The following is a 26,881-nucleotide window of genomic DNA, read 5'->3' as shown; positions in this document are numbered from 1 at the left end:
AGAGGAGAGGGAATTCTCTGGCAGTCCACTGCTTAGCACTTGGCACTTACACTGCTGAGGGTGCAGGTTCAATCCCTGATCAGGGAAGTAAGATCCTGTGAAAAAAAAAAAAAGGAGATACACACACACACACAGGCAAAGAGGGAAGATGGCCCCAGAGGCAGAACTTGGAATATGTGGCTACAGGCAAGGAACTCCAAAAATTGCTGGTGTGTGTGTGTGCTAAGTTGCTTCAGTTGTGTCTGACCCTTTGGGACCCTGTGGACTATAGCTCACCAGGCTTCACTGTCCGTGGAATTCTCCAGGCAAGAATACTGGAGTGGGTTGCCTTGCCCTCCTGCAGGGGGATCTTCTGAACCCAGGGATTGAACCTGCATCTTTTGCAGCTCCTGAATTACACGCAGAGTCTTTACTGCTGAGCCCTCCAAGAAGCCCAAGGATTGCTGGCAACTCCCCACAACATAAAAAGAATCAAGGAAGGATTCTTCCCTTGAGCCTCTGGAAGGAGCATGGTCCAGTCAACGTTTCCATTTCCGACTTCCAGCCTGTAGAAGTGTGAGAACGACTTCTGTTGTTTAAGCCACTCAGCTGGCTGTAGTCTGATACCCTCCTCCCAAGAAACACACTTGCTTAGGTCACCCAGGAGAAAGTCGGAACAAGCATTCAAATCCAGTTCTTTTTGTCCACAGGATTTTTAGCACAGGCTCTAGACACAGAGCTTCAGGAGTTGCAGTGCGTGGGCTCAGTAGTTTCAGCTCCCGGGCTCTGGAGCAGTATCACTAATTGTGGTACACAGGCTTTGTTGCTCTGCTCCACGACATGTGAGATTTTCCCGAGCCAGGAGCCAGGTTTTAGCTGTGCCCCCTTCATTTGCAGGCAGATTCTTATCCACTCATACCACCATGGGAGTCCGATAATGATTCTTAAATGCAAAACGTTACGGGTGAGAGCATATCATCTATACATTAATTTACCCAGAAAATGTTTATTCAGTGCCTATGTCAGCGAGTGCTCCACGTACAGGGTGTCTACAGTTTATTGGGGGAGGACAGAAAAAAAAAAGACACAGTAGATCAGATGGTTCGAAGACTTATGGATAAAAATTGCGCAGGATAAGGGCAAGTTTGGGTGTGTGTTCAGAGGATGGGGAGGAGGTAATTCTGTTCTCTGAGAGAGAGAGAGACAGAGAGAGAGGGAGAGAGAGAGTGTGTATGTGTGTGTGATGGGGAGGAGGTAATTCTCTGAGGGAGGGGGAGAGTGTGTGTGTGTGTGATGGAGAGGAGGTAATTCTATTCTCTGTGAGAGAGAGAGAGTGTGTGTGTGTGCCTGTTGATTGGCTCTCTGACTCTCTGACAGGTGGTTTCTTAACATTACAGACACCAAGAACAGCAAATGCAAAGGCCTAGAGGCAAGAGAGTGCTCAACCGGCAAGAGGGGCCCGCACAGCTGCAAAGGGGAATCCAGTGCGCAGAAGAGCTGGAGATGAGGTCGGAGAGCAGGGGCGGGCAGGCCTGGCCTCGCGGGCTCACCCCGCGCCCTAGTGGGCCCTTTCCTCTGTGCCGCATCCAACATGGCGGCCACATGGAACCCGCCCGCGGGCGAGCGGAAGTGCGTGTCGGCGGGCGCCGGAAGTGGCAGAGGGCCCCGCCCCCTGCTCGGGTCTCTGTGGAGCTGCGGACGCGCCGGCTTTGAGCATCCCTGGCCAGCCAGGCGGGAGGCCCTCGGAGCTCTGGCTCCGGAGGCAGCGGCTCGGCCCGCCCTCGACATGGCCAGCTCTGGAGAGGTACGGCCGGCGCCTCTCTCCGCCCTCCTCCCTGTCCGGCGGCTTTGGCCCCGCTCGGTTCTCCCCACCCCGACTTCGGTTCCCCTGCGTCCTTTCCATTTCGTTCCCTGTCCCGCTCCATCCTGCCCGTCCCCACCTCGGTTGGCTCTGTGCTTCCCATCTGGTCCCCCAACCGCGGCCCCGGGCGGTCGTTCACACTCTGACCCTGGCTTTCGGCCTGGCTTGGTCCTTGCTATCCCGACCTGGCCTTGGCCTCGCCGGCTCCTTCCCATCCCGTCGCTGGCCTTACCCGTTGCCTCATCCGTGACCCGTCCCGTCCCGCAGGACCTCACCCTGTATCTGAAGGTGTAAGCTCTCTCACCCTTCGGTTTTCCGTCCCTTTCCGAGTCCCTCATCCTGATGGGCAGACCTCTCCCCGCTCCCTGCTTTCCCAGAGTTTACAGCTCCTCTGCGCCTCCCCGGCCCTCCCTGCCCCGGGCCTTGGCTCAACCCTTGGAGCTCTGAGATGTTCCTCCTCCCTGCCCACTTCCCATCCCATCCTCTGTCGCTGAATGTTCAGTTTCAGCCTAGCCCATTTTTCTCTGAGACTGCTTGTTGTGTGACTTGGGGGTGAGTGGGGGGTAGTGGAGGAAAAACCATTTCACCTGGGGGCCTTATGACTTAATTCTGAGTGCTCCACAGTCTGGGTCCGACAGAGAATCCCGCCGAGTTCCTGTAATGTGCAGGGTATTTTCTCTGTAGACCAGGGGGTGGGGGTCTGGACCCTGACTAGGGCCTTCCCGTTTGCTGCTTCCTTCCTACTTTTGCGTATACTTGTGTGCAGCTGTGTTTGTGGCTCTCGACGGGGACCAGCAACCAGTGAGTGAACTTCCTGAGTCTTACGGGCTTGCTTAACTGGAGTAGATGGGGCATGGGTAAATGGAAGGTGGCTAGGGTTACTGACAGGTCTTCAAGTGAATTTGGGTCAGAGGTGGCCCCTAGGTTGAGAGGGAGGCTGTGTGCCACCCCCCACAGCACACACACACACACACACACACACACTGGTGGGTAGCCTTGAAGGGCCAGAGAGTACTAGCTCCCCAGGAAGAGTCCCCGGGGGTGGACTGGCCGTGTTAGCAGATTCTGGTTAGTTGCATGTGCTTAGTGAGTGGGGGCGGGGTGGGGGCGAGGCGTGGAGGGCATCTGCTGCTGTGGTCTTATGCGGTCCTGGTGCAAAGGCCCCTCTGTTTCTTGAAGTACATGTTGGGGAGCTGCCCAGTGAAGCCTCCTGTCACATCGTGAGCATCTCTTGGCTTGAGGAGAGAGAGGGGAGTCTTGTTCTGTCCTGGATGTGGAGATAAGGTCCCTTTCTCTGTGCTGTGCTTAGTCGCTCAGGCATGTCCGACTTTTTGCGACCCCATGGACTGTGGCCCGCCTGGCTCCTCTGTCCATGGGGATTCTTCAGGCAACAATAGCGCAGTGGGTTGCCATGCTTTCCTCCAGAGGATCTTCCCAACCCAGGGATTGAACTCAGGTCTCCCGTGTTGCAGGTGGGTTCTTTACCAGCTGAGCTACCAGGGAAGCCCCTTTCTCTGGGTGGATCTTATGACTTACTGATTGAGATATAATGTGCATATCATAAAATTTATATACTTTTAAAATGTGTCTTTTTACTTTTTGGCTGCTCTGTACGGCATGTGAAATCTTAGTGCCTCGACCAGGGTTTGAACCTACACACCCTGCAATGCAAACATGGAGTCCTAACCACTGGACTGCCAGGAAAGTCCTTAAAACTGACACTTTTCAAGTGTATAATGCAGTGATTTAAAAAAATGTATTCACAGGGTTGTGCCACCATCCCCACTGTCTAATTCCAGAATGAGGAGGTCTGATTTTGAGAGTCTTTGCTGGGTTTGAAATGCGGATGTCCTCCTCCTGTGCTTCTGAGGAGCTGGGCTCTGCACTTTGAATAGTTCTTCAAAAGATTCTGGAGCAGTGGTTCCCTGACACCCAGTTCAGTGCCTCTTTCCGTTGGGCATTAAAAGGTGGTCCCTGTTCATGAGCTGTTCCTGGCTGAATGAGGAGCCAGGAAACAAGGCAGTAAAACGCACCTGATGAGGCCGGAGTGGGTGAAGAGTGGCTGGGGCAGCGGTGCAGCAGCAGGGTGAGTTAAGTGTGTCTGGGGCGCTGGGAGGGCTTTCTGGGGAGGGATCCTTTGAGCTGAGGTTTCCAGAGTAGCAGTTTCCCTTCTGTGGTGTGGGCGTCATTGAGTGGAGGGAGCAGCCTTGCCAAGGCTTAGAGGTCCGGCTGCTGGGTACTGGGGGCCATTCTGGAAATTGCCAACTAGAGAAGCAAAGACTTATAAAGAGGGCAGTGGGGCTTGCCTGGCTGGTCCAGTGGCTGACTCTCTGCTCCCAAGGCAGGGCGCCCGGGTCAGGAATTAAGATCCCACACGCTGCAGCTGAGAGTTTAATACTAAATAAATAGATAAAATTTTAAGAAGGCAACGTGAGAAGCATCCTTTCAGGTCGCTTCTTTGATTAAAAAACAGCATCATAGAGTTCCACATACTTGCAAAAGAATGTTGTAGTGAACTTCCCTCTATGTACTCATCGGCCAGTTTCTAAAAAGTTCTTGGAATGTAGTTGGTTTAAACTGTCGTGTTTTAGTATCAGGTGTACAGCAAGGCGAATCAGCTATATGTATATGCACACTCTTTCAGGCTCTTTTCCCATGTAGGTCATTAGAGAGTGGTGAGTAGAGTTCCCTGTGCTTCATCGCCCAGCTTCAATAGTTAGCACAGGACTGGTCTTGGTTCGTCTCTGACCCTCGCACCCCCTCCTTGCCCCTTGGGTTATTTAGAGCACATCCCAGACACCTCCTCAGTTGATCTCTGAACCCTGCGATTTCGTTGGCTGCCTGACTATAAACACTCAGACAGTGAACATCCTAGGAGGGGATTTTTTTACGGGGCTAGTACCTAGGTTTCAGCTTAATTTGGCTTAACTTTTAAAAAAAATTGTGAAATATTACACATTCTGAAAAAGAACGTAACACAGTTTATCGAATAAACTTTTTGAGCCCCCGCTTTTGAAATGGTTTTCAGCGTGTCGTCCGGTGCTAGCCGGCTGGTTTCCAAGTGTGCCTAATAAGGATCACCTGGCCCTGAGCAGGGATTTCCGGACACCCCCGGAAGCCCCTGGCTGGACCCTACCGGAAGCCCCTGCGGCCCTCTTCCGTTGGTGGAGGGTGGGGCGGTCTCGGGCTCAGCCAATCAGGCCCTGTCTTGCGTATCCTTGCCCTTTGACCTCGGACTACTTACCGGACCTTTTTTTAAAAGATGGAGTATGGGACTGCCTCAGTTTCCCGCGCTGAGAACACATTCTCCGGAGAGGCAGAGGGAAGCGGGAACGGGTGTATTTGGGTGTGCGTGGATGTGGGCCTTGTGCGGCCCACGTTTTTATTTGGCGAATGAAGAAGCGAGAGGCCTCCTGCCTTCCTCCTGGTGAGGCCGCCTGTGTCCTGTTGCCTCCGCAGAGCCTTTCCTGGGGGCTGAGGGGTGCCTCGGCTCCAGGGAGAAGACTCTACTGGTGCAAACCCTGCAGGACTGGGCCTCCTCCCAGCATGGGCCTTCGGGAGACCAGGGGGAACCGATCTGCCTTGCTGCCTGCGGAGCTCCTCATACAGGCCCGCCGCCCCGAAAGCCCGTGCCTGCCTGGGGTGGAGCGCGGGACGCCGGCCTCGGGGCAGCCCTGGGGGCACAGCACGTGGAGAACGCGATCCCGCAGCGTGTGCTGGGACTGGGCGGAGGAAACCGCTGCTCAACTCCTGCTTTGTTGTGTTTTGTGGGTTTTTTTAAATGTAATTTCTGGGTGGGAGCCTAACTGCGGAAATTATATGATGTTGGCGTTCCTGAGAGAGTTTCCCCCCGGTGTTCACTTTGCTTTGATAAATCTGCGAACCGCGGGGGGAGGTCAGACGGGGTTAGCCTCGAGTTGCTCGGCGGAATTGAGGCCCAGCCCTTCCCTCTTGTCCCCCAGAAGCCCGGCACACCGAGCTCGTCTGATAATGACCACCGCTGGTTCCACCCGCTCTCGCTCTCGGGAGACGGAGTCCCTCGGTCTAGGGTGGGGTCTGGGAATCTGATTTTTAACAGATGTGCCTGGGCGATCCCAGATAATTGGACCTGGAAAATTTCTCAGGAAAGTAATGTATGGTTCGAAAGACTGGACCCAGAATACAGCGACCCAGGGCAGCTTGTGGACTTGGGCCTGATAGCCGCCTGCTGCCCTGGTAAAGGTGGGAGGAAGGAAAGAGGGAAGAGAGGGCAAATCTGGCTGCCGCCTCTCAGGAGGCCGGGAAAGTGGGAGGGGCCGGTGCTGGTAGCTTGGACGTGCAAACGTTTCCTGCCCTGGCGAGGGCTTGCTTGGCTTGATGTAGAGGCCAGAGGGGCTCGCAGTCAGAGCTCCCAGGAATCCCCTGGTGCCTGCATGGGGTGCGCAGAGGGGCCCTTCCTCCCGGACTTAACGGTTGCCATGGCAGCAGCACGGCTTTCCAAACCTTGACGCTTCCATCCTTGGCAAGTATTACCAGCGAAGAAGCAGGCTGGAGAAGGTGCTGGTAGACGGAATCACTGGGCAAGCCGGTAGAAATAGTTCTGGGTACTACACTGGGAATGTCACAGAGGCGCCCCCGTCAGGTCGGTTTAGAGGCAAGAGGGTCCCTTCCAGCAGTGTTGGAAAGATATAGGGATGCCTCTCTCCCACCCCCCTCAGTGGGCTCTTAGAGAATCCCAGTTCCCGTGGCCTTGATTCAGGGGTTTTCTGTTACACTAACAGAGGCCTAGTCCCTCTCCCTCTTGGTTGTAGAAGGCACTGATCAATAAGATGGGAAGCCCACATTTGGGCAGAAAATCTTTTGTTGATGTTTGCAAAAAGAAAATGAAACGGTAAGATGTGTGGACATCTTACTGGAAATAGCAACAAGGGTTTCTAACCAGAAGTGGAGAGAAGCTGCGCTGCCTCCGTTGTTTTTTTATGAATGTTTAAGATTTTAAAATGGCATTGGTCTGGTTGGTGCTGCTTAAATGAGGTCTTCATCATTTCTTCTCTCCTTTTACTCGTCCTTAACAACGCTGAGAGGTGCCCATCTGGCGCTGTTCTAAGGAGCTGATACACAGTAACTCCTTAACCTATCACAGTGATCCTGGGGGGTGAAGACCAGGTGTCATTATTTCTGGATGGAATTCACCTGCCCAAGGGTTTTAAGACCTGACACTCGGCTAAGGAGGAGAAACGGCAGCTTTCACAACGACAGCCTCGGCTGATGGTCGGGAGTTGAGTTGGAAACCTGCCAGACTTGGCTGAGGAACTTCGGTAGGAAGAAAAATCTCTCTTAAACTAAAAAAAAAAAAATTGAAATTTCACTTCGACTCTGTTATGTTTGAAGAGATCCTGGTGTGTGGATTGGAAAGGGGGCTTTTGGAGAATGTCGGGGGCTCTCGCTCTGTAGTTAAGAGTTTTGGTAACAGCTCCTCCCCACGGACCACGGTGAGGACTTCCCTTGGCTGAGGGCCGCCTTTGGGGATCCCATGGAAATTTGGTGCCCCTTAATTTCAGGACACGTGCGATGACAGTGACGCGCCCCCCGCGGCAGCCCCAGTGGCAGACAGCACCCACCTGCTGGGCTTCTCCGACGAGATCCTCCTGCACATCCTGAGCCACGTGCCCAGCACGGACCTGGTTCTGAACGTCCGGCGCACCTGCCGGAAGCTCGCAGCGCTGTGCTTGGACAAGAGCCTCACCCACACGGTGCTGCTGCAGAAGGACTATGAGGTGAGGGGCCCAGAGGTGGTGCCTGGTGCGGGGGCAGAGGTGGGGGCAACCGAGGCACCCTGCCGAGGCCTGGGGTGCCTGCAGGGATGACGAAAGCTGGGCCCAGGGACTCTCCGGTGATCCAGCGGTCGGGACTCCACCTTCCAGTGCAGGGGTGGGTGCGGGTTTGGTCCCTGGTGGGGGAGCTGAGAGCCCTGCCTGCCTTGCAGCGAAAGAACCAGAACATAAACAACCAGGGCAATATTGTAACACATGCGGGAAAGACTTTTCCAAGGTGAAAAGCCTGGGGCCTAAAAGTATGGGTGTTAGCCACCTGGGCCAGGGTGTAGGTGAGGTGGGTGTTGTTCTGGGAGGGTCTTAGGTCCTGGCACCAGGCTAGGAGGGAGACCGATTTCCAGGTTGAGAGTTACCCAGGAGTGGGTTTGCAGACCCATGAAAGGCCCTCCTGTGAAGTTGAGCGCAGTCAGAGGCGCCACCTCGGCCCAGCGGCCGCAGCCGGGAGTTCAGGTTGCCCGCATCCTCACCAGCGCTTGATGCTGTTCGTCTCTCTGGTGGTGGCCATTCTGATGCACGGGAGCTGGTATCTCACTGAGGATTTCACTTGGTTTCCCCAATGAAGGACGCTGGCACTTCTCCTTTCGTCAGGTGCAAGGGCCATTTGTGCATCGTCTCAGAAGTGTCTGCAGTCTGCACACGGCTCTTGCCCACTCGCTATTGTCTGTCTGTTTCTTAGTGAGTTTGGGAGTTCAGTGTGTGCTCCGGTGCGAGTCCTTGGTCAGATGTATTGTGGCTGTTTCCTCACAGTCTATGGCTTGCCCTTTCAGTTTATGAGCAGTGTCTTTTGAGGAGTGTAAATGTTTCATTTTTGTTGTTATTCTGTCACTAAGTTGTGTCCTGCCTCTTTGGAATCGCATGGATTGCAGCACACCAGGCTTCCCTGTCCTTCACTATCTCCTGGAGTTTGCTTAAACGCATGTCCATTGAATCGGTGAGGCTGGTCTTTTGAAGAGTGTAAGTTTTTTACTTTGCTGATGTCCAGTTGAATTTTTGAGCTCCTGCTTTTTGTATTCTGTTGAAAAAATCTTTGTGAGACCTGAGGTCGTGAAGATTTCCTCCTGCTGTCTTCTTTGTTCTTTTTATCTAACTTTATATGACTTTCAGGTGTACATGGTAATGGTTTGCTGTTTGTGCGCACTGGGGAACGATCATGTCGAAGTAACAGTTGTTACCTTCAGTTCAGCTCAGTTCAGTCGCTCAGTCGTGTCCGACTCTTTGCGATGCCATGAATCGCAGCAGGCCAGGCCTCCCTGTCCATCACCATCTCCCGGAGTTCACTCAGACTCGTGTTCATCGAGTCCGTGATGCCATCCAGCCATCTCATCCTGGGTCGTCTCCTTCTCCTCCTGCCCCCAATCCCTCCCAGCATCAGAGTCTTTTGCAATGAGTCAACTCTTCGCATGAGGTGGCCAAAGTACTGGAGCTTCAGCTTTAGCATCATTCCTTCCAAAGAAATCCCAGGGTTGATCTCCTTCAGAATGGACTGGTTGGATCTCCTTGCAGTCCAAGGGACTCTCAAGAGTCTTCTCCAACACCACAGTACAAAAGCATCAATTCTTCGGCGCTCAGCCTTCTTCACAGTCCAACTCTCACATCCATACATGACCGCAGGAAAAATCATAGCCTTGACTAGGTGGACCTTTGTTGGCAAAGTAATGTCTCTGCTTTTGAATATACTATCTAGGTTGGTCATAACTTTTCTTCCAAGGAGTAAGCATCTTTTAATTTCATGGCTGCAGTCACCATCTGCAGTGATTTTGGAGCCCCCCAAAATAAAGTCTGACACTGTTTCCCTTTTTTCCCCATCTATTTCCCATGAAGTGATGGGACTGGATGCCATGATCTTCGTTTTCTGAATGTTGAGCTTTAAGCCAACTTTTTCGCTCTCCTCTCTCACTTTTCATCAAGAGGCTTTTTATCTCCTCTTCACTTTCTGCCATAAGGGTGGTGTCATCTGCATATCTGAGGTTATTGATATTTCTCCCGGCAATCTGGAGTCCAGCTTGTGTTTCTTCCAGTCCAGCAGTTCTCATGATGTACTCTGCATAGAAGTTAAACAAGCAGGGTGACAATATACAGCCTTGACGTACTCCTTTTCCTATTTGGAACCAGTCTGTTGTTCCATGTCCAGTTCTAACTGTTGCTTCCTGACCTGCATACAGATTTCTCAAGAGGCAGGTCAGGTGGTCTGGTATTCCCATCTCTTGAAGAATTTTCCACAGTTTATTGTGATCCACATAGTCAGAGGCTTTGGCACAGTCAATAAAGCAGAAACGGATGCTTTTCTGGAACGCCCTTGCTTTCTGCATGGTCCAGCGGATGTTGGAGGCCTAACTTGTTTTCTCGTGAGGAGGACTTTGAAGGTCTTCTCTTGCAGCGCTCGCATGTGCAGCCTGTCTGCACCTTTGGGATGAGAATGTGGGTCATCAGCTATAGCCCTGTGCTCTGCCTCACATCCCCAGGACTTCGTTTATAACTGGAAGTTTGTGCCTTCTGATTATCCTCTCCCTCCAGATCACCAATCTGTTCGCTATATCTATGAGCTTGGTTTTGAAACTTCCTCTCTTTTATGGACGTCTAGTTGACTGACACTATTATATCAGTTTCAGGTGTACAACATAATGATTTGATATTTTTATAGATTACACACCATAGAAAGTTACTATAACATTATTGACTGTATTCCTATACCATATGAGTTTTTTTTTAGTTCCGCGTATAAGTGAGACCTTATGGTGCCTGTCTTTCTCTTCCTTCGTTCACTTAGTGTAATTACTTAGCTCACTTAGGGTAACACCCGTAAGGGCCGTCCGTGTTGATGCAGATGGCAAGGCTTTCTTCATCTTCTCTTTTTTATGAGACGAATGCCACACTGTGTGTGTCTCAGTCGCACCTTCTTTTTCCGCCCGTCTGCCGATGGACGCTTACGTTGTTGCCATGCCTCGGCTGTTGTCAGTAACACTGCTGTGAGCCTGGGGGTGCAGAGGACCTTTACGAGTTAGTGTTGTTGCTTTCTTGGGGTAATTAGCCACAAGTGGACTTGCCAGATCATTTGGTGGTTCTATTTTTAATTTTTTGAGACGCCTCCATGCTGTTTTCCCTAGTGGTTGCATCAATGTACATTCCCACTAACGGAGTCCAAGGGCTCCCTTTTTACCGCATCTAGGTCAGTGCTTGGTATTTTGGTCTTCTTGATGATGGCCATTCTGACAGGTGTGAGGAGGTTTTTTAAATTTTAATTTTTATTTATTTTTTTTGGCCGCGCAATGCAGCACGCAGAGCCTTAGTTCCCTGAGTAGGGGTCGCTCCCTGCACTGGGGTCTCAGCTACTGGACCACCAGGGAAGGCCTTATCTGGAGTGTTTAGAATGTGTCTGTCACCTGGGCGGTTCCAGGTATGGACATCGCTGTAGAGACGCAGTCGTGCGCACGAGCCTCACACACACAGACGCTGGATGCCGTGTTGTCTGAAGGCCTTGGTGGTCGCTGGGTGGGCTGGGTATACTGTGGCTCCCTGAGCGTCCAGGCCAGGTGTTTGAGGGACGTGTAGCCATGTGAACGTGCACGTGATGGAAAAGAAAGCAAGAGCCAAAGCCTGCTTCCCGGGCACGATTCTACTGTGTGATCTGAAAGAAACCCACATAGCATGAAACTTCCCTTCCTAACCATTTAAGCATACCATTCCGTTAGCCCTAAGTACATTCACAGGGTTACACAACCGTCTTCACTCTTTCTGAAAGTCTTTTTAATCATCTTAAACAGAAGTATTGGAACTATTAGGCAATAACCCCATTCCCCTTTCCCAGGCCTCTGGTGACCTCTGTTCAGCTCGCTCTCTCTGGTCTTGCCTTTTCTGGGTCTCTCACCTCAGTGGGATCAGACAGAAGGTGGCCTTTATGACGGGCCTCCTGGAGCATCCCGCCCTCAGGGCTTGCCCCATGCTGTCGCAGCAGCCCGGCTTCTTCATTCCTCCCTGCGCCGAGCAGAGTCGCACCGCGTGGACAGACCCCACTGCCTTATCTGCTCAGCAGTCAATGGACAGCTTGGGTTGTGGCCATTTTTTCGATTCTCGTGAACGGTGCTGCCGTGAGCCAGGGTCTGCTGGCGTCGGTCCAAGCCCCTGCTTTCAGTCCTCTCGTGTGCACACCTGACCGTGGACTTGTGGGTCACGGGGTGACTCTGGCTTTTCAGGGGATCCACCAGACATCTCCCCAGGGGCTGCCCCACTTTCGCCTCCCGCCTGGCTGGGGCTCTGACTGCTGGCGGGAGGTGAGTGTGTGGGGAGGAACGAGGCGGCTCCCTGACGGTCGCAGGGGAGAGGGTGCGTGCTGGGGGGGGCGAGGGTGGAGGCGATGCTGGTGCCTTCAGCAGCTCTGTCCCCCTCTCCCCGCCGTCCGCAGGCCAGCGAGGACAAGGTGAAGCGGCTGGTGAAGGAGATCGGCCGGGACGTGCAGCAGCTCAGCATGGCTGGCTGCTACTGGCTGTCGGGCGCCACGGTGGAGCACGTGGCGCGCTGCCGCGGCCTGGTGCGCGTCAACCTGTCGGGCTGCCCCCTGACCTCCCTGCGCCTCTCCAAGGTGCTGTCGGCCCTGCCACACCTGCGCTCCCTGGCCATCGACGTGAGCCCCGGCTTCGACGCCAGCCAGCTGAGCGGCGAATGCAAGGCGACGCTGAGCCGCGTGCGGGAGCTCAAGCAGACGCTGTACACGCCCTCGTATGGCGTGGTGCCCTGCTGCACCAGCCTCGAGAAGCTGCTGCTGTATTTCGAGATCCTGGACCGCACGCGGGAGGGCGCCGTGCTCTCGGGCCAGCTCATGGTGGGCCAGAGCAACGTGCCGCACTACCAGCACCTGCGCGTCTTCTACGCCCGCCTGGCCCCCGGCTACATCAACCAGGAGGTGGTACGCCTCTACCTGGCCGTGCTCAGCGACCGCACGCCCGAGAACCTCCACGCCTTCCTCATCTCCGTGCCCGGCAGCTTTGCCGAGAGTGGGGCCACCCGGAACCTGCTGGAGTCCATGGCCCGCAACGTGGCGCTGGACGCCCTGCAGCTGCCCAAGTCCTGGCTCAACGGCTCGGCCCTCCTGCAGCACATGAAGTTCAGCAGCCCCTTCTACTTCAGCTTCAGCCGCTGTGCACTGTCCGGCGGCCACCTCCTGCAGCGCGTCATCGACGGCGGCAGGGACCTGCGGAGCCTGGCAGGCCTGAATCTCAGCGGCTGCGCGCACTGCCTGGCGCCTGACTGCCTGCTCCGCAAGGCAGAGGACGACATCGACCCCGCCATCCTAGAGGCGCTGGTGGCGGCCTGCCCCAACCTACGGCACCTCAACCTCTCAGCCGCCCACCACCACAGCCCCGAGGGCCCCGGCCAGCACCTGTGCCAGCTGCTGGCTCGGCTGCCCCGCCTGCGCTCCCTGTCGCTGCCCGTCTGCGCCGTGGCCGACTCCCCACCACGGGCCGACCGCGCGCCTGTCCCGCCCGCCATGCGTGCGGTGCCCCGCGGCTTCGGCAAGAAGGTCCGCATCGGCGTGCCATCCGTCCCCTTCCCTGGGCCGGCAGGCCCCCAGCCGTCCTCGGTGTTCTGGTCGTTGCTGAAGAACGTGCCCTTTCTGGACCGCCTCGAGCTGATCGGCTCCAACTTCTCGTCCGCCATGCCGCGCAATGAGCCTGCCATCCGCAACTCCCTGCCCCCCTGCAGCCGGGCGCAGAGCGTTGGGGACGCGGAGGTGGCTGCCATCGGCCAGCTGGCCTTCCTGAGGCACCTGACGCTGGCCCAGCTGCCCAGCATCCTGACGGGCTCGGGGCTGGTGAGCATCGGCCTGCAGTGCCAGCAGCTCCAGTCGCTCTCGCTGGCCCACCTGGGCTTGATGGGCAAGGTGGTCTACATGTCTGGCCTCTCGGACATGCTGAAGCACTGCAAGCGGCTGAAGGACCTCAGGTGAGGGGGCCCGGCCGCCCCTCCGCAGCCCCTGTGGGCCCTTCCGCGGCCTCCAGGGCACAGAGGGGAGTGTGGAGTGCAGCCTTGAGTTCGGCGAGCGTTTGCATTCCTGCCGCGTGCCTGCTGAGACGGAGGGCACAGGCCTGAGAGTCTCGAGGGCCGGGGGCTTGACCAGGGTCTGACAGTGTGTAGTGGGGGGTGTGTAGGCGTGGGCTCCTGAGCCCAGGTTGGGACATCGCCCTTGTCATTGGCTGTTTGAATGCCTGTGTCCCAGAGGCTCAGGCGCTGGTCAGAGAGGGGCCCAAGAGGTGGGCAGACAGTGGGAGGTTGGGACATCGCCCTTGTCATTGGCTGTTTGAATGCCTGTGTCCCAGAGGCTCAGGCGCTGGTCAGAGAGGGGCCCAAGAGGTGGGCAGACAGTGGGGGGAGTCTGAGCCCCTGCCTGTGCCCACAGAGCCTCACGGAGCAAGCTGTGGAGGCCAGATCCTTACTGGGCGGAAGGGTGAGGGACGACGGGCGGGGTGCCCACACATCGCCCCAGGGCACAGCCAGTCATGGCAAGTGCCCCTTCCTCCTCCTCTGCCCTGGTGCCTGGCCGCAGACGCTGCTGGTCACTCGCACTGAGCTTGGCTGGCCCTCCAGTGCTGGCCGCCCACAGGTGAAGTGGATGGGCTCCCCACGCCCACCACCCCTGCTGTGAACACCTGTGACGGGCGTCTTTGGGGACGGACCTGGGGGTGGCGGGCACATTAAGGAAAGAGAAAAGCGTTGAGAAGTCTGTGTGGCCTGCGCACTGTCCTCTCTGCTGCTTGAGCAGCGAGATCCCCAGTGGGAAGCGAGGCCCCACGTCGCCACCTAGTGACCGCGGCGCCGCAGCGTGTCCGTCATGGGCTGGCGGCATGGCCGTCCCGCAGGTGGCCGGGGCTGGGCTGGGGGGTGACTGCAGCCCAGCAGTGCTGGGTCAGGGCTTGTCTCCCCTGCCCCAGGGGGCTTCCTTCCTGCCGGACCCAGAGAGAACGTGAGGTCTTTCAGAATCACGGGCAGAGGGACCCCTGTTCCCCATGGTTTTAGGAGCTTAGGACTTCTACCTAGATGTGATTAAAGCCCCCAGCTCCCTGCTGCGTTTCATTTCAGGGCCTGGTGGCTCCCGTTTGGGATGGCTCTGAACAGACATCCCGTCACCTCAGACCTGGTTTTAAAATCCCTTCCCCATCCTGTGCCTTGTCTGTGTCCCTGGGCATCAGGAGGCTGAGTGCGGGCCCTCAGGCTCTCGTTAGGGGAGGGGGAAGACAGCCCCTTCCCCATGTCTGCCTCGCCCAGGGCGTCGCTGCATTCAGAGCACTCAGGCTCTCCTGACGCCTGGAGGCTTTCTGCTCCCAGCAGAGACCCACTGCCTCTGAGGGGAGCGGGCTCAGGGGTTCTTGCTGCTTGTCCTGGAAGCCTCTCCTTTGATGGCGAGAGCCCCCGGCTGCAGACCAGCTTCTCTGGGGCTGCCCAGGAAGTCACTCTCAGTTTACTGGGCAAGACGGGCCTTTCGGGGTTCCCTGTGGGTCTCACATGTTGATGGAGGCCTTGCCAGCCTCCCAGGCTCACCGAGAGTGTCTGCGTCTGTCCCAGGGGGTGGTTTGTGCAGTGCCTGGGCCTTGGCGGTGGGGGCGGCTGGACCCAGAGGGCTCAGGATTGTGTCACCCCAGGTGTGGCGGTGTCCCCACAGTGCAGGCACGGTCTGGCCGAGGGCTGTCCTGTGCCTTCCTCCCAGCCCTCGTGCTAACAGGGAGGGTGAGGGCCCACAACGGCCCGCACAAAGGCCATCAGAGGCCTGGGTGGCTGGTTGAGAGGGAGCCTTGCCTGGTGCCCACTCGGCACCCTTTAAAATGTTCTCCTGGTCGGTCATAGGGGTCAGACGTAGCTCCCTGAGCTGCGGTTTCCTATAGATGTGCCCGAATCTCCATCACCCCGTGAAGCCCTCCTCCTCGCCTGCCGCAGCGCCTGTGCACCCTCTGCCCGTGCTGGGCGGACGTCTCTGGCCGGCCTTTCCCTCTTGTGTCGCCAGCCTTGAAGTGGCTCGGGCCAGGTGACCGTGGACTCCCCCAACAGTCAGCGGGTTGTCAAAGCTCAGGTGACAGCCAAGCATGTCTGAGAAGTACCGCTGGGGCCTGGTGCTGATCCCCAGGGATGACCCTCATTAACAGTTTTCCTTGTGGGAAGCTTTCAGGTGGACTGGATCCATGCTGACGTCTGTCTGTGAGGCCGTCTAGGTCTTCCTGTGTGATTTACCAGGAAACGATCTTAAGCTCTGCTTGTGCCCCAGCTCCCTGCCCCGGGCTTCTGTCCGTGTCCTGGGGCTGCCCTGACAAACGACCACCACCTGGGTCACCTAAGACAAAGGGTCATCCTCTCACAGTCAGGAGGCCGGAAGCCCCAGGTCAAGGTGGGTGGGAGCCTGTGCCAGGCCTGCCCTTCGGCCTCTGGCGGCTGCGGGCGGTGTGAGCATTCTTGGGGCCGTGGGCACGTCCCTGCAGTGCACCCCAGCTGCCACAGAGCACCTCCGTGTGCTGTCTCCTGGCCTCTGAGGGGCCGGCCATCGGACCAGCTCCTGCCCTAGTCCTGCGAGCCTCATCGTAAGTCATTTGTGTCTGCAAAGACCCTGCTTCCAAACAAGGGCCCTCTGCCCCACAGCCCACGCAGGTCCTGAGGGGTGGGGCTGCAGCACGTCTTCCGGGTGCCTGGTGCAGCCGGCCCCCGCGCCCCTCCCCATCCTCCCGGCTCTCAGGCACTCTGAGAAGGCAGTGCAGCCCACAGAGCGGGCCTGCTGGGCCTGTGGGCCCCCGGACAGGAGCCCCACTCCACACACATCCATCGCCCGCCGTCTCACGCCGCGTGTCCTGTCTCCCCGCAGGTTGGAGCAGCCCTACTTCAGCGCCAACGCCCAGTTCTTCCAGGCGCTGAGCCAGTGCTCCGCGCTGCAGCGCCTCTGCCTGGTGTCGCGCAGCGGGACGCTGCAGCCCGAGGCCGTGCTGGCCTTCATGGCGCGCTGCCTGCGCGTGGTGGTATGCCACCTGTTCACCGGCGAATCGCTCAGCACCTGCCGCAGCCTGCAGCAGGCCCTCCTCCGCAGGTGAGTGCGCGGGCCCTCGCAGGCAGCAGGCCTCTCCTCCTCCTCGTCCTCCGGCTTCTCAGGAGTTCCCCGGGGGACAGCTGAGAAGAGCCCGGAACCCACACGGTGCCACCGTCACCCTGCAGCCTTAGGCTCCGGGTGTTTCCCCCTCGTCGTTTTTCTGCACGGGTTCGCTTCAGAGCCCCTATCGTGCCTGATGGGCTGTCTTCTGGAGAGCTCTGGGCCAGCTGGTTGCCTGGGGAGGCTGCTTCCAGCCCTGCCTCACACGAGGGCCTCTGCCCTCTTCTTTCCTGGGAGCCTCCACCTCGAGCCGCAGAGGCCTGGCTCTGTCCCCGTGCTGTTGGCTGACTGGTGCTCTTCCCGCCCTCCCAACCCCGCTCCCCAGTGTGCAGTTTCCTAGAAGTGATGGGCGCGTCCAGGAGTGGCCTGGCTGTGTGCTGTCCTGCATGGCCATCCCAAGCCTAAGCTCCCCTGTGGGTGGCAGAGCCCCTGGCCCACAGCCTCGCCCATGTGAGACGCCGCCAGCCTCTCCCGGGGCTCCTGGGCGAGCGCGTCCTCGCACCGTGAGTCCACGTGGTGTTTCCGGGGAGCATCGTTTCCGTGCCCGTTGCCGGGTCGCCGCTCCTCGTTGGTGGTCGATCCCCTCATTCCTGGTGGGCCCTACTGCGGGGCTCTTTCAGGGAGGGGCAGTGCTTGGGGCCAGTGAGCCCACAGTGCAGCTGCCGTGCCATCGCCTGTTGTGGGCCCACCTCTCTGCTACTGGCTTTCCCTGCCATCCGTGTTCACTGTGGATTCAGGTTACGGCTGTGGGTCCAACAACCTCCCCTACTGACCCTCCTATGCCCTAAGCTTCCTCTTAAACCTGCCACTTGTCCTGGCCCCCGGTCCGAGAACGCAGGCAGCAAAGCCTTTTGGTTGGTGTATAAAACTCAGCTCCGTGGGCTTTGAATGACAGCTGCAGGGAATCTCTGGGGCACCTGCCAGACGTGAACCTGACCCCTGCGTGTGCAGAAAGTTCAGAGACTCCTGTAAATGCTGCTGCCGTGGGTGTTAACCTGGGCACATGGCAGCTGCCTTTGGCCAAGTGTGTGTGTGCTGTCGGTCTAGCAGGAAATGGTGAACTTGGCTTTGCCTGCAATTTGTAGGGAAGCAGTTAAGCGATGTCTGCAGGGTCCACTCCGGTGGGACACTCCAAATCCTGTGACCTCTCACCTATGTGCTCCGGAAGCTCTCTGTGGCACTCCAGAAGTTCTCCTGGTCCCTGGAGTCCTCTGCGAGGGCCAACTATGTCAGGTGCAGAGATCCTTTTGGGGTTTCTAAGCCTTCCAGCGCACACTGGGGAAGTCAGGGTTGGGGGTGGCATCTAAGTCTCAAGAGAGGTTGACTGCAGTTGCCTGTGGTGGCTGTGCGCCTGCCAACCAGGCCTGGTGAAGCCCTTCCCGATGCTAAAGAGTTTTCTTTTTTCAGTAAGTGTGCTAAGTCACTTGAGTCGTGTCCGACTGTGTGTGACCCTAGGGACTATAGCCTGCCAGGCTCCTCTGTCCATAGGGTTCTCCAGGCAAGAATACTGGAGTGGGTTCCATGCCTTCCTCCAGGGGATCTTTCCAACCCAGAGAAGATGGTATTTTTAAAAGATCTGTAAATACGCGTAACCTGAAGTTTACGGCTTTGACTGTTTCACGGTGTGCAGTTAGCGGGACTGAGCACGCTCACAAAGGGAGCCGTGTCCCGCTTTTGCTTCTGTGGGCTGTGCAGACATCTCAATCTCCAGCCTTCCATGTCTCTGCACTTCGTTCAGATTTAGAAGCAGCAGGTGTTTGAGGGGCTGTAGGCAAGGGTGGAAAGCTCACAAGATTCTGCATCCTTGTGGGTCTGTGTGTCCCCCTTGCCCATCCGGGCCTTTGCAGAAGGTGTGCACCAGGCCGTGTCCTTCCCTAGCGGGTCCTGGAGTTTGACAACCGGTCCAGCAGGAACGTATATCAGCCCCCAAGACTGGAGTGTGGACTTGGAGCAGCCTTCCCGGGGAGGGGAGTCCACCCCGAGCGGGTCCCCAGGGGCATGAAGCGCTTAGGCCCCCTGGAGAGGGAACGTGGTGCCATGGCAGTGCCCCTGGCAGCCGTCGAGTGTGGCCCGGGGGTCCCAGCCCCCCTCTCCCAGATCTCCATGTCCCGCGGATGGGGAAACGTGACGGAGGAGGCCAGGCTGGGCACAGGGTTACAGACGCGCCATCAGCCAGGAGGTCTCCGGAGTCACAGGGCTCAGGCCGCCCCACCACACGGTCCTTGTGGGGTCGCCGGTCCTTGCAGTTTGCTGTCGCCTTTCTCAGGAGAAATCCTAGCAAGAGTTTTCTCCTCCCTGATGTTCACGATCTTTCTAAAAACTGAGACTGTGGACCAAGCTGTTTTCAAGTGGAAGCTCCCCTTGGCTCCCCCAGCCAGAGTGGCCAGCAGTTCTAGGATGGAGTTGTGTGGTTTTGTGCTGATTTTGTTGAGTTAACGCTCCATCAGGGGAGTCTCTGTGTGTTGTTAAATCTGCACACATTCCCTTTTAATGCCGTTTGCTGTCCGTCACAGGACGTTGTGGTGGCTCTGGCCTGGCCTTCACAGCTGACTCTGCACTCGTGACGCCCTCTTCTCTCAGCCTGCACCTGGGAGCCTGGAGAACAGCCGGGTGTTGTGGGGGGGCACTCCCCACTCACCATTGTGTCTCTGCCCTCGGTGTCCGGGCCTGAGGTCGACGTTGGCTGGGTAGACTTCCTGGCCACAGGCTGGGGCTGTGGCGCAGACCCGCTGAGCGGCTGAGGTGCCCGGAGCCCTGTGCGTGCTGGAGCGTGGCCCCCCTGTGGGCTCCTCCTGCCATGTCCTGCCTCTGTGGTTCCCACCGCCCCAGAGCCCTGTGAGCTGTGCGCCCCGAGCCCCAGCACAAGTGGGGAGACCGAGGCTCTGAGAGGCGGTGGAGGTGTAGCGGGACCCGCGCTGGAAGGACGCGTCTGTGTTCCCACAAAGCCTCTACTGCGGGGCATGGGGTCCCAGCTGCGCTTCTGCGAGGCGCCCAGCAGGTGGTGCCTTGGCTCAGGGTGATGGCGCCGGCTTCAGACATCACAGCAGGACACGTTCCACCCGGAATCATGACCAGGAGGGGCTTGTCGCCACCTTTTCTCATGCAGTTCCCTGCCTCAAGCTCAGAGGATGACTGAAGCACCTGCCTGCTCACCTGCATGCCTCTGAGGTCCAGCGGTTACTATTCCAGGCTTTCCCTGCCGTGGCTGGGGTTCCATCCCTCTTCGGGGCACCAAGATCCCACAAACCACCCGGTACAGCCAAAACAACAAAATAAGGCAAAACAAAACAGAAAATCATGTATGGAACGTGACCTGCCGGCCCTGTTACAGGCAGAGACCTGAGTGTCCTGGCCTCCTGCCTGCACAGCCGAGGGGACGGGCCCAACACAACCTTCACACCAGACAGACGGCCGAGGGCGCGGGACAGAGAAAGGACCCAGCCTCCCCTGTGAGAAAGGCCCGAAGAGCCCTGCTTCTGGAAAGTGCGGGGCAGGCCATGGTCCGCTCTGGTACAGGTGGTGGTAACCTCCTGGAGGGGGGTGGCTGCAGTCTCATGTGGGTGCTGGTCACACGGGGCCACACGGCCCCTGGAGCACGTTGGTGCAACCCTTTCCACCCCTTCAGGCAAAGCGCACTCATGTTAGTGGAGGGAGGGGACCACCTGTCACCGGAGGCGGGTGGGCCAGCTCTGTGGAGGCTGAACTCACAGCCTTGACCCAGCCAAGCTCCAGGCTCCCGTCCCGCAGCTGGGCCTGAGGCAGGATTTACACCGAGCTCTTCCTGGTGGCGGCAGTGCTGTTTGTTTTTACAGAAGACGGAACACAACCCAAGAGCGCATCAGTAGGACTTGCTGTTTAGTCCGTCATTCATGCTTGACTCATTTGCGACTCCATGGACTGTGGCCCTCCAGCTTCTCTGTCCATGGGATTTCCAGGCAGGAACCCTGGAGTGGGTTGCCGTTTTCCTTCCCCAGGGGATCTTCCCGACCCAGGGGTTGAACACACGTCTCCTGCATTGCAGGTGGACTCCTTACAACTGAGCCACGTGGGAAGCCCCCCATTTGTAGGAGGGCTGGGAAGTAAATTATGACACATCCGGCCAGTGTAATGAAACGCAGCCTATAAGAGACTTGGGGTCACCACGGGGAAGCTTCCAGTGTGTCTCAAAAGCAGGGGCGTACCCTGTTTCTCTCTGGCGCCTCTCGGAGATGTTTCTTGAAGGCTATGAGAAGTCTGTGGTGTTGGTCCTGGAGGTGTCTTTCTTGGGGGGAAGGGGCGATGCCCCAGGGACACCCCAAACCAGCTGCTCTGTGTTCCGGTTCACCCCAGCCCCCCTCCCTCAGGCCTTGCTGGTGAAAGAGCCTCACATCGAGTTACAGCTCCAGGGGCCTAAGCCCATGGGGTTTACAGTCCTGTTCCTCCACGTGGGTGGGGGACCTGTGAGCCCTGACAGGGAGGGTTTCTCCCTGCCTGCTCCTCTGCACGAAGGCGGATCCAGGCTGCCCCAAGGGGCCCTGGGGGGTCCCTGCAGGCTTGGCGGGGAGCTCGGAGGGCACGCCCCACACACCCGCCTGGAGCGCGTCTTGAGTTCTGGGAAGCTTTAGTAACTGTTTTACTCTTGGCCACCGCCCACCTCCTTGCTTCTTGAAAATCCCTGTTACAGTGAGAGTAGCTTTTATAAAAGGTCTTATGATTTTGGCTTTTCTATAACACTTTTATCTGGGTGGGGCGGGGGGGCCGAGGCTGCCAACTTTCATTTCTTTTCTAGTTTCTCAGGCCAAGAAGCAAGCCAGCGCTGCTGCCAGCCCGAGGCCTCACCCAGACCCTCCCGGAGCCCTTCCAGCTCCGAGGTACCTGCAGGCCCAAGCATGGAGACCGAGGTCCCTGGGGCCCCCTCGTGCACTCGCGGACCTCGGGCTCAGAGCTGCCTGCTCAGAATGCCCCTCTCCGTCCGCTGGGCCGTGGCTGGGCCTGAGGTCCCAGGGCTGTGGCTGCCCTGTCGAGTCCTGTGTCGGTCGCGAGCTTGGGGCTCAGCCTCCCGGATAGCCGCCCCGTGATGTCAGCCACAGGCAGATGCGCCGTGGGCCGCCCCTCCTTGTCCCCCCGCCCCCGATCGCTCTGCGGCCACGTCCCCTTGGCTCTTTGCTGTGGCGTCCGAGTCCTCCATGGGCCCGTCTTTTGACATGTCAACGTGTTTGTGCCCTCGGACCCAATGGCCCTGTTTCTGGAATTTATCCTGAGGAAACAACTCAACTATGTGAAACGAGGCTTACCAATATGGTCATGGGAAGGGGTCCTTAAACCGTGTCCCCTGGGGAAGTGGCCCGCTGGCCGGGACGGAACCATGGAGGAGGTGGTCCCCGGCCTGGGTGCTTTATTGCTTTGGGTGCAGGTTGGACACAGCCCCAAGGACTGAAGGAAATTCACCAAACCCGACTCACGTTGTCTGCGTCCTGAGACATCAGCCAGGCCGTGTCCAGGAGGAACGCACTCAGCACAGCTGGAGAGGGTGCGTTGGTGCCGCGGGAGGGGCTGGCAGAGCTGCCGGGGGCTGGGGCCCCTGCGCTCACCTTACACTTTGGCATGTTTTCTCTCTGAACACAACAATGGTTTTAAGACAAGCAAAATCTTGTCTGCTCCCTGGAGGCTTGGAGAAGGCATTTGGGGCAGCTGAGCTTCTCAAGTACCCAGACGCCCCTTGGAAATCCCCTGGTGTGTGTGTAGAAAGTTTTCTTCGGCGTGGCTCCTCCCTTCCGGCCGCTGCGAGTGGCAGAGAGTCAGTCTAGTTGAACCTTCTGAAGCTCTGTATCTTGTTGGTGCCCTTGGGCCCCCCGGGAGGGACGGCATCCAGGGCGGCTTTTCCTCTCGCCATCTAGAGCTTTTGTTGTCCCTTGTGGGGGCGAGGTGGCCGAGCTCACAGATGCCAGGTTCAGAGTGTGTGTGGACTGAGTGCGGGCTCCAGACATCCTGCCTCTTTCTACCCTAGATGAGATCCAGGCTAGCTGTGTGAGGGGAGGTAGGGGCTTCCCCGCCTCTGCTGCCCAGGATGGTGTGAGGGTTGCTGAGGGCGGAGCCGGGCATGGGGGGCCGGTGCCCCGGTGGGTTGCCCGGGAGGACACGCGCACCATGCCTGGAGGTGAGCCCATCAGCCTGGCAGGCCTGGCTTTTGTCCTTGCAACCTGAGGCTGCATGCAGCCATGGGTCTTTTCGTCTCGTGGTGCGATTCGCCCTGGTCGGGGGAGCGGCCCTCAGAGGCAGCCTCCTCTGCTGTGGCTCATCCGTCTCATTCTGAACATGGGGGACAGCAAGGAATTTAATTTTCTTTGCTTGTATCGATTACTCCAGTCTCAAGCCACACTTGAACTGTACACACAAACATTGCAACCCATGTGCATGTAACCCCGCAAAGCCCGTGGATCGATGGCCCTCCACACGAGCCCCACCAAGAGCCTGTCTCCTCGCCCCGGGAAGGGAGAGGGAGCCCCAGCCCCACCCTCGGAGGAGCGCTGGCTCTGCCTGCTCTTGCCCCTCGTCCGTGTTTTGTCCAGGCTTCTCGCTGCGTGGGGACGGTGAGACTCCAGCTGGGAGGGCATGTGGGCCCCTTGGTCTGGGAGGTGCCTTTCAGAGGTATGAGGGCAGCTGAGCACCCCCGCCAGCCCCTGCTCTGTCAAGGTCAGGGCCGACCTGGGTGCTGACCCCAGAGAACGCCTTGGGAAGGATGTCAGTTTACTTGGGGCAGGAGTCTTAGGTCAGGGCTGCTCGGAAGGGGCAGCTGCATTCCGGGCTCCGGTGAGAAGTTAATCCCCTTTGGCATCTTGACGGCGGCTCCATAAGAGCCTCAGGGAGGCAGGTGGGCAGGCAGGCGTCGTGTACGCACGTCCCACACCTGAGAGTATTTTGTTTCAAGTCAAGTGGATCGCACAGCAGGCTTGCAGGTGAGGACTTGCCCATGAGGCTCATGGTCACAGACGCTCCCGCCAGGAGCAGAACGCGATGCTCAGAACCAGGAGGCACTTCCTCGGCGTCTTTATTGCCACAACATCAGGTTTTATGAATGCCTTTCTGGCGTTCAGTTTGCACATGCCGTGAATCCGGTGCAGTACTGCTGGGGGGCAGGGCTTGGCTGGGGGAATCGAGGGAGGCTGGGGCCGCGGTTTCCTCATTCCTTGCAGCAGGCATGGGCTGGGGGTTGGCCTGGCTTTAGCTTTGGCAAATCGTGTGGCCACCTTCTTGCCCCTCGCCCTTCATGATAACATGGGATGGAAGTTCCTCCCATGACCAGAGGCACCTTGGCTTCCGGGTGGGAAGGGGGTGGTCACCTCGCTGGCCAGGGGCTGCGGGGAGGTGACCTGTAGTGAAGTGACATCTTGTCAGCTCCAGCGCCGTGCCTGGCCCAGCAGATGCTCCTTGTAAACTGTCCCCCCCTCCACGGGGTGGAGCCTGGCGCCTGAGGGTGCGCGAGGTGGAAGGCTGGTCTGACGTGCTGGCAGAGGTCGGGGCTAACGGCAGGCGCCGGGGTGAGTCCTCCCAGCAGAGTGACGGCGTCACCTGACTTGGGAGTCAGTGTCCTTCTGGGTGATCTGTGTGTGCACGGGGCTGGCTGCCTGGCCCCCGCCGAGTCCTGCCTGTGCGACCTCAGTGCTGCGGCTCCCTGGTGTCACCTTCAGGGACACCCCCCACCCCGCCGCCGCCCCGTGGGGACATGGCCTGTCTGCGCGCGGCCCGCTAACGGCTTGCCTCTGGTTCAGTTTCCAGGCGGAGCGGCCGGCGCTGAACGTCGTCGTCTTCCCCCTGCTCCACGAGGGCCTGACCGATGTGATCCGGGACGTACCCATGGTGCACCTGGATGAGGTCACCTTGTTTAAAAGCAGAGTGGCCGAGGAGCCCCCCAACCTGTGGTGGTGACGGGCGCGTGGCCCCCCCTCAGCCACGGCTGCTACCCCTGCCCGCGCCCAGGCCTGCTCCCCCGGGGTCCCGGGGGAAGGGAGCCACTTCCCGGCACCCGCCCGGCCCCTGAGCGCTTCCTTGTGAGGACTCCGCCTCAGCGCCCTTTGGCTGAGATGGGGAGGAGGGAGGCGAGGGTGGCTGGCCCGTGACCTGGGGGCCCGGCTGCGGTGCCTCCCGTGGTGCGGACTCGCTGGAGCCAGGTCCCCAGAGCCCCGCGTGGCCCCAGTGCCCCTGCCCAGGAGTGTCCCTTGACTCCGTGCTGCTGGTCGGCGGCCTCCAGGCTCTGGGGAGGGGCAGAGGGGACCTCCAGGTGTGTGGCTGCAATTTGGAGCTCCCTTCTTCCTGTTAACCCGATTTCATCTCCGGTTCCTTTCCAGCCAGATGACATCAGGCAGGTTGGGGCCAGCGGTGGGGGGCTGGGCGTCCCTGGCTGCACGCGGTCACGGCTGGCTTTAGAAGCTGCAGGTCCCTGATTCTGTGGAAATGTAGGCAGACCTGCTTCATTAGAAAAACTTGAAATATTAGAGCCTAGAAAGGACGTGTGAGGCTGGAAAGACAACCCCATTACCCCGTTTCAGAGAGCTGTATTTAGCACTTTAAAAAATGGCACCGCAGCTATTCCCAAAATGGGGGGCAGCCTCCCCGTGTCCCAGCCTCACACCCTGGGGTCACCAGGAGCCTCTGCCTTGTCACCGTGAGACTCTCCCCCAGAGCCATCACCCGCATGGCTGGTGGGCTTCCGAGGGTGCCGGTCGGGGTCCCTGCACCCAGAGTCTTGCCCCAACACCCCTGGTGACCCTCCTGGAGATGTCCTGGGAAGGCTGGGTGGCGTCAGGGGGCTTTCCAGCGGGGGTTCCTGAGTCTCCAGAGAGGCTTCCTCCCCCGACTCTGGGCTGCGCGTGCAGAGTCCGCCAGGCCCGCCTCGCCGCTGCCCCACCTTGGCTGCTGTCTGCACCGAGGCCCAGCCTCACTGGCTTCCTGCTCTGTTGCACACGCTGGCTGCCCCCGTTGGTGTCGCCCGTCCTGTCGTTCGCCTGTCAAAGGGACCTGGACCCTGAGCCCACCTTCGCCTGCCCTTCCCGGGGTCCTACCCCCACCAGGCCCAGGGAATCAGGAGGCCCTTCGGAGGGCAGAAGCGTGCCTAGGGTCAGGGTCCTGGAGGCACACAGGCCCCCAGCGCTCTGGTCAGTCCTAAGTGCCGTCCGTCTGGCAGCCTCCTGCCCCATGGCCCTGGGCCTGCTCTCGCCTCCCTGCACTGGGAAGACCGTGTGTTTGCACGTGGAGCTGGGCTCCTCCCCTACCCCATGGCTTTCCTGCCGTGGGTGCCGTTGTCTCCTCTGGAGTTTGGGGTGCCCCCTTCCCTCCCCAGGTGCCGCTGACAGCTTTCTGCCTCCTGCCTGGAGGGACCGGCGTGCCAGCAGCTCCAGGGAAACGCCCCGCGGTAGGGCCTTCACCCCACGGGCCTGGCTGGCTCCTCTGGCATCCTCGCAGGTTGCAGGCCACGCTGCCCTGGGCCCCGGAGAGACAGGGCCACACGCTGTGGACGAGGGTCTGAGAGGTGGTGGGATCCCCCCATCCATTTCTGGGCATTTCTGTCGGATGCACCTAGAGACCACCTGAGGGCCGTCAGGAAGGTGGTGTGGGGACCGACTGACCGCTTCCCTCACAGCAGGGCTGTGGACCTGGGGACAGGTCCACCTATGGACGCAGCCAAGGAAAGACCTCGGAGCCACAGGCCCGAGAAGTTTCAGCCTGACCAGCCGGGGGACTCAGCCCAGGATGGGGGCAGGAGACCCCCGGGGCCCTGGTACTCATGTCTTTTCATCCAGAGCAGCTGGGCTCAGGCCAGAGACGGACCTTCCCACTGAGACCCTCCCTGCAGGCGGCCGTGGTTCTCATGAGCAAGCGCTTTCAACCAGCAGCCTTGTCTATGCCAGCCAGTAGGGCTAGGAGGGGCCGTTCACGGGACGTGAGCTGCCTTGGAAAGCAGCCCCCTAAGAGGGGACTTGTGTTTTTAGTGTCCCCCGACCACCCTTTACTTAGAGCAAGCATTTCCCCTGCTCCTGCAGCCGGGACAGGACTCACCAGATGTCAATAATGTGCTTATTTTCACTAAGTGCTATTTTGGCACCGTTGTTAATTGCAATTTATATTCTGCAGCATTTT

The 26,881-nt window shown here is 58.5% G+C and overlaps 1 protein-coding gene across 1 annotated transcript; it reads left to right on the top strand.

Moving 5' to 3' along the window:
• Nucleotides 1-1,765: 1,765 nt before the first annotated feature.
• FBXL18 (F-box and leucine rich repeat protein 18) lies at nt 1,766-24,673 on the top strand. The gene is made up of 5 exons (XM_068969411.1): nt 1,766-1,783; nt 7,381-7,596; nt 12,053-13,590; nt 16,490-16,708; nt 24,517-24,673. Exons 1-5 carry the CDS (start codon nt 1,766-1,768, stop codon nt 24,671-24,673), a joined length of 2,148 nt encoding a protein of 715 aa, XP_068825512.1.
• The last annotated feature ends 2,208 nt before the right edge of the window (nt 24,674-26,881 follow it).

The sequence above is a fragment of the Capricornis sumatraensis genome, chromosome 3 (assembly GCF_032405125.1).
Source record: "Capricornis sumatraensis isolate serow.1 chromosome 3, serow.2, whole genome shotgun sequence".
Taxonomy (NCBI): domain Eukaryota; kingdom Metazoa; phylum Chordata; class Mammalia; order Artiodactyla; family Bovidae; genus Capricornis; species Capricornis sumatraensis.
The sequence above is the reverse complement of the archived record's forward strand: the minus strand, read 5'-3'. Positions and strand labels throughout refer to the sequence as shown.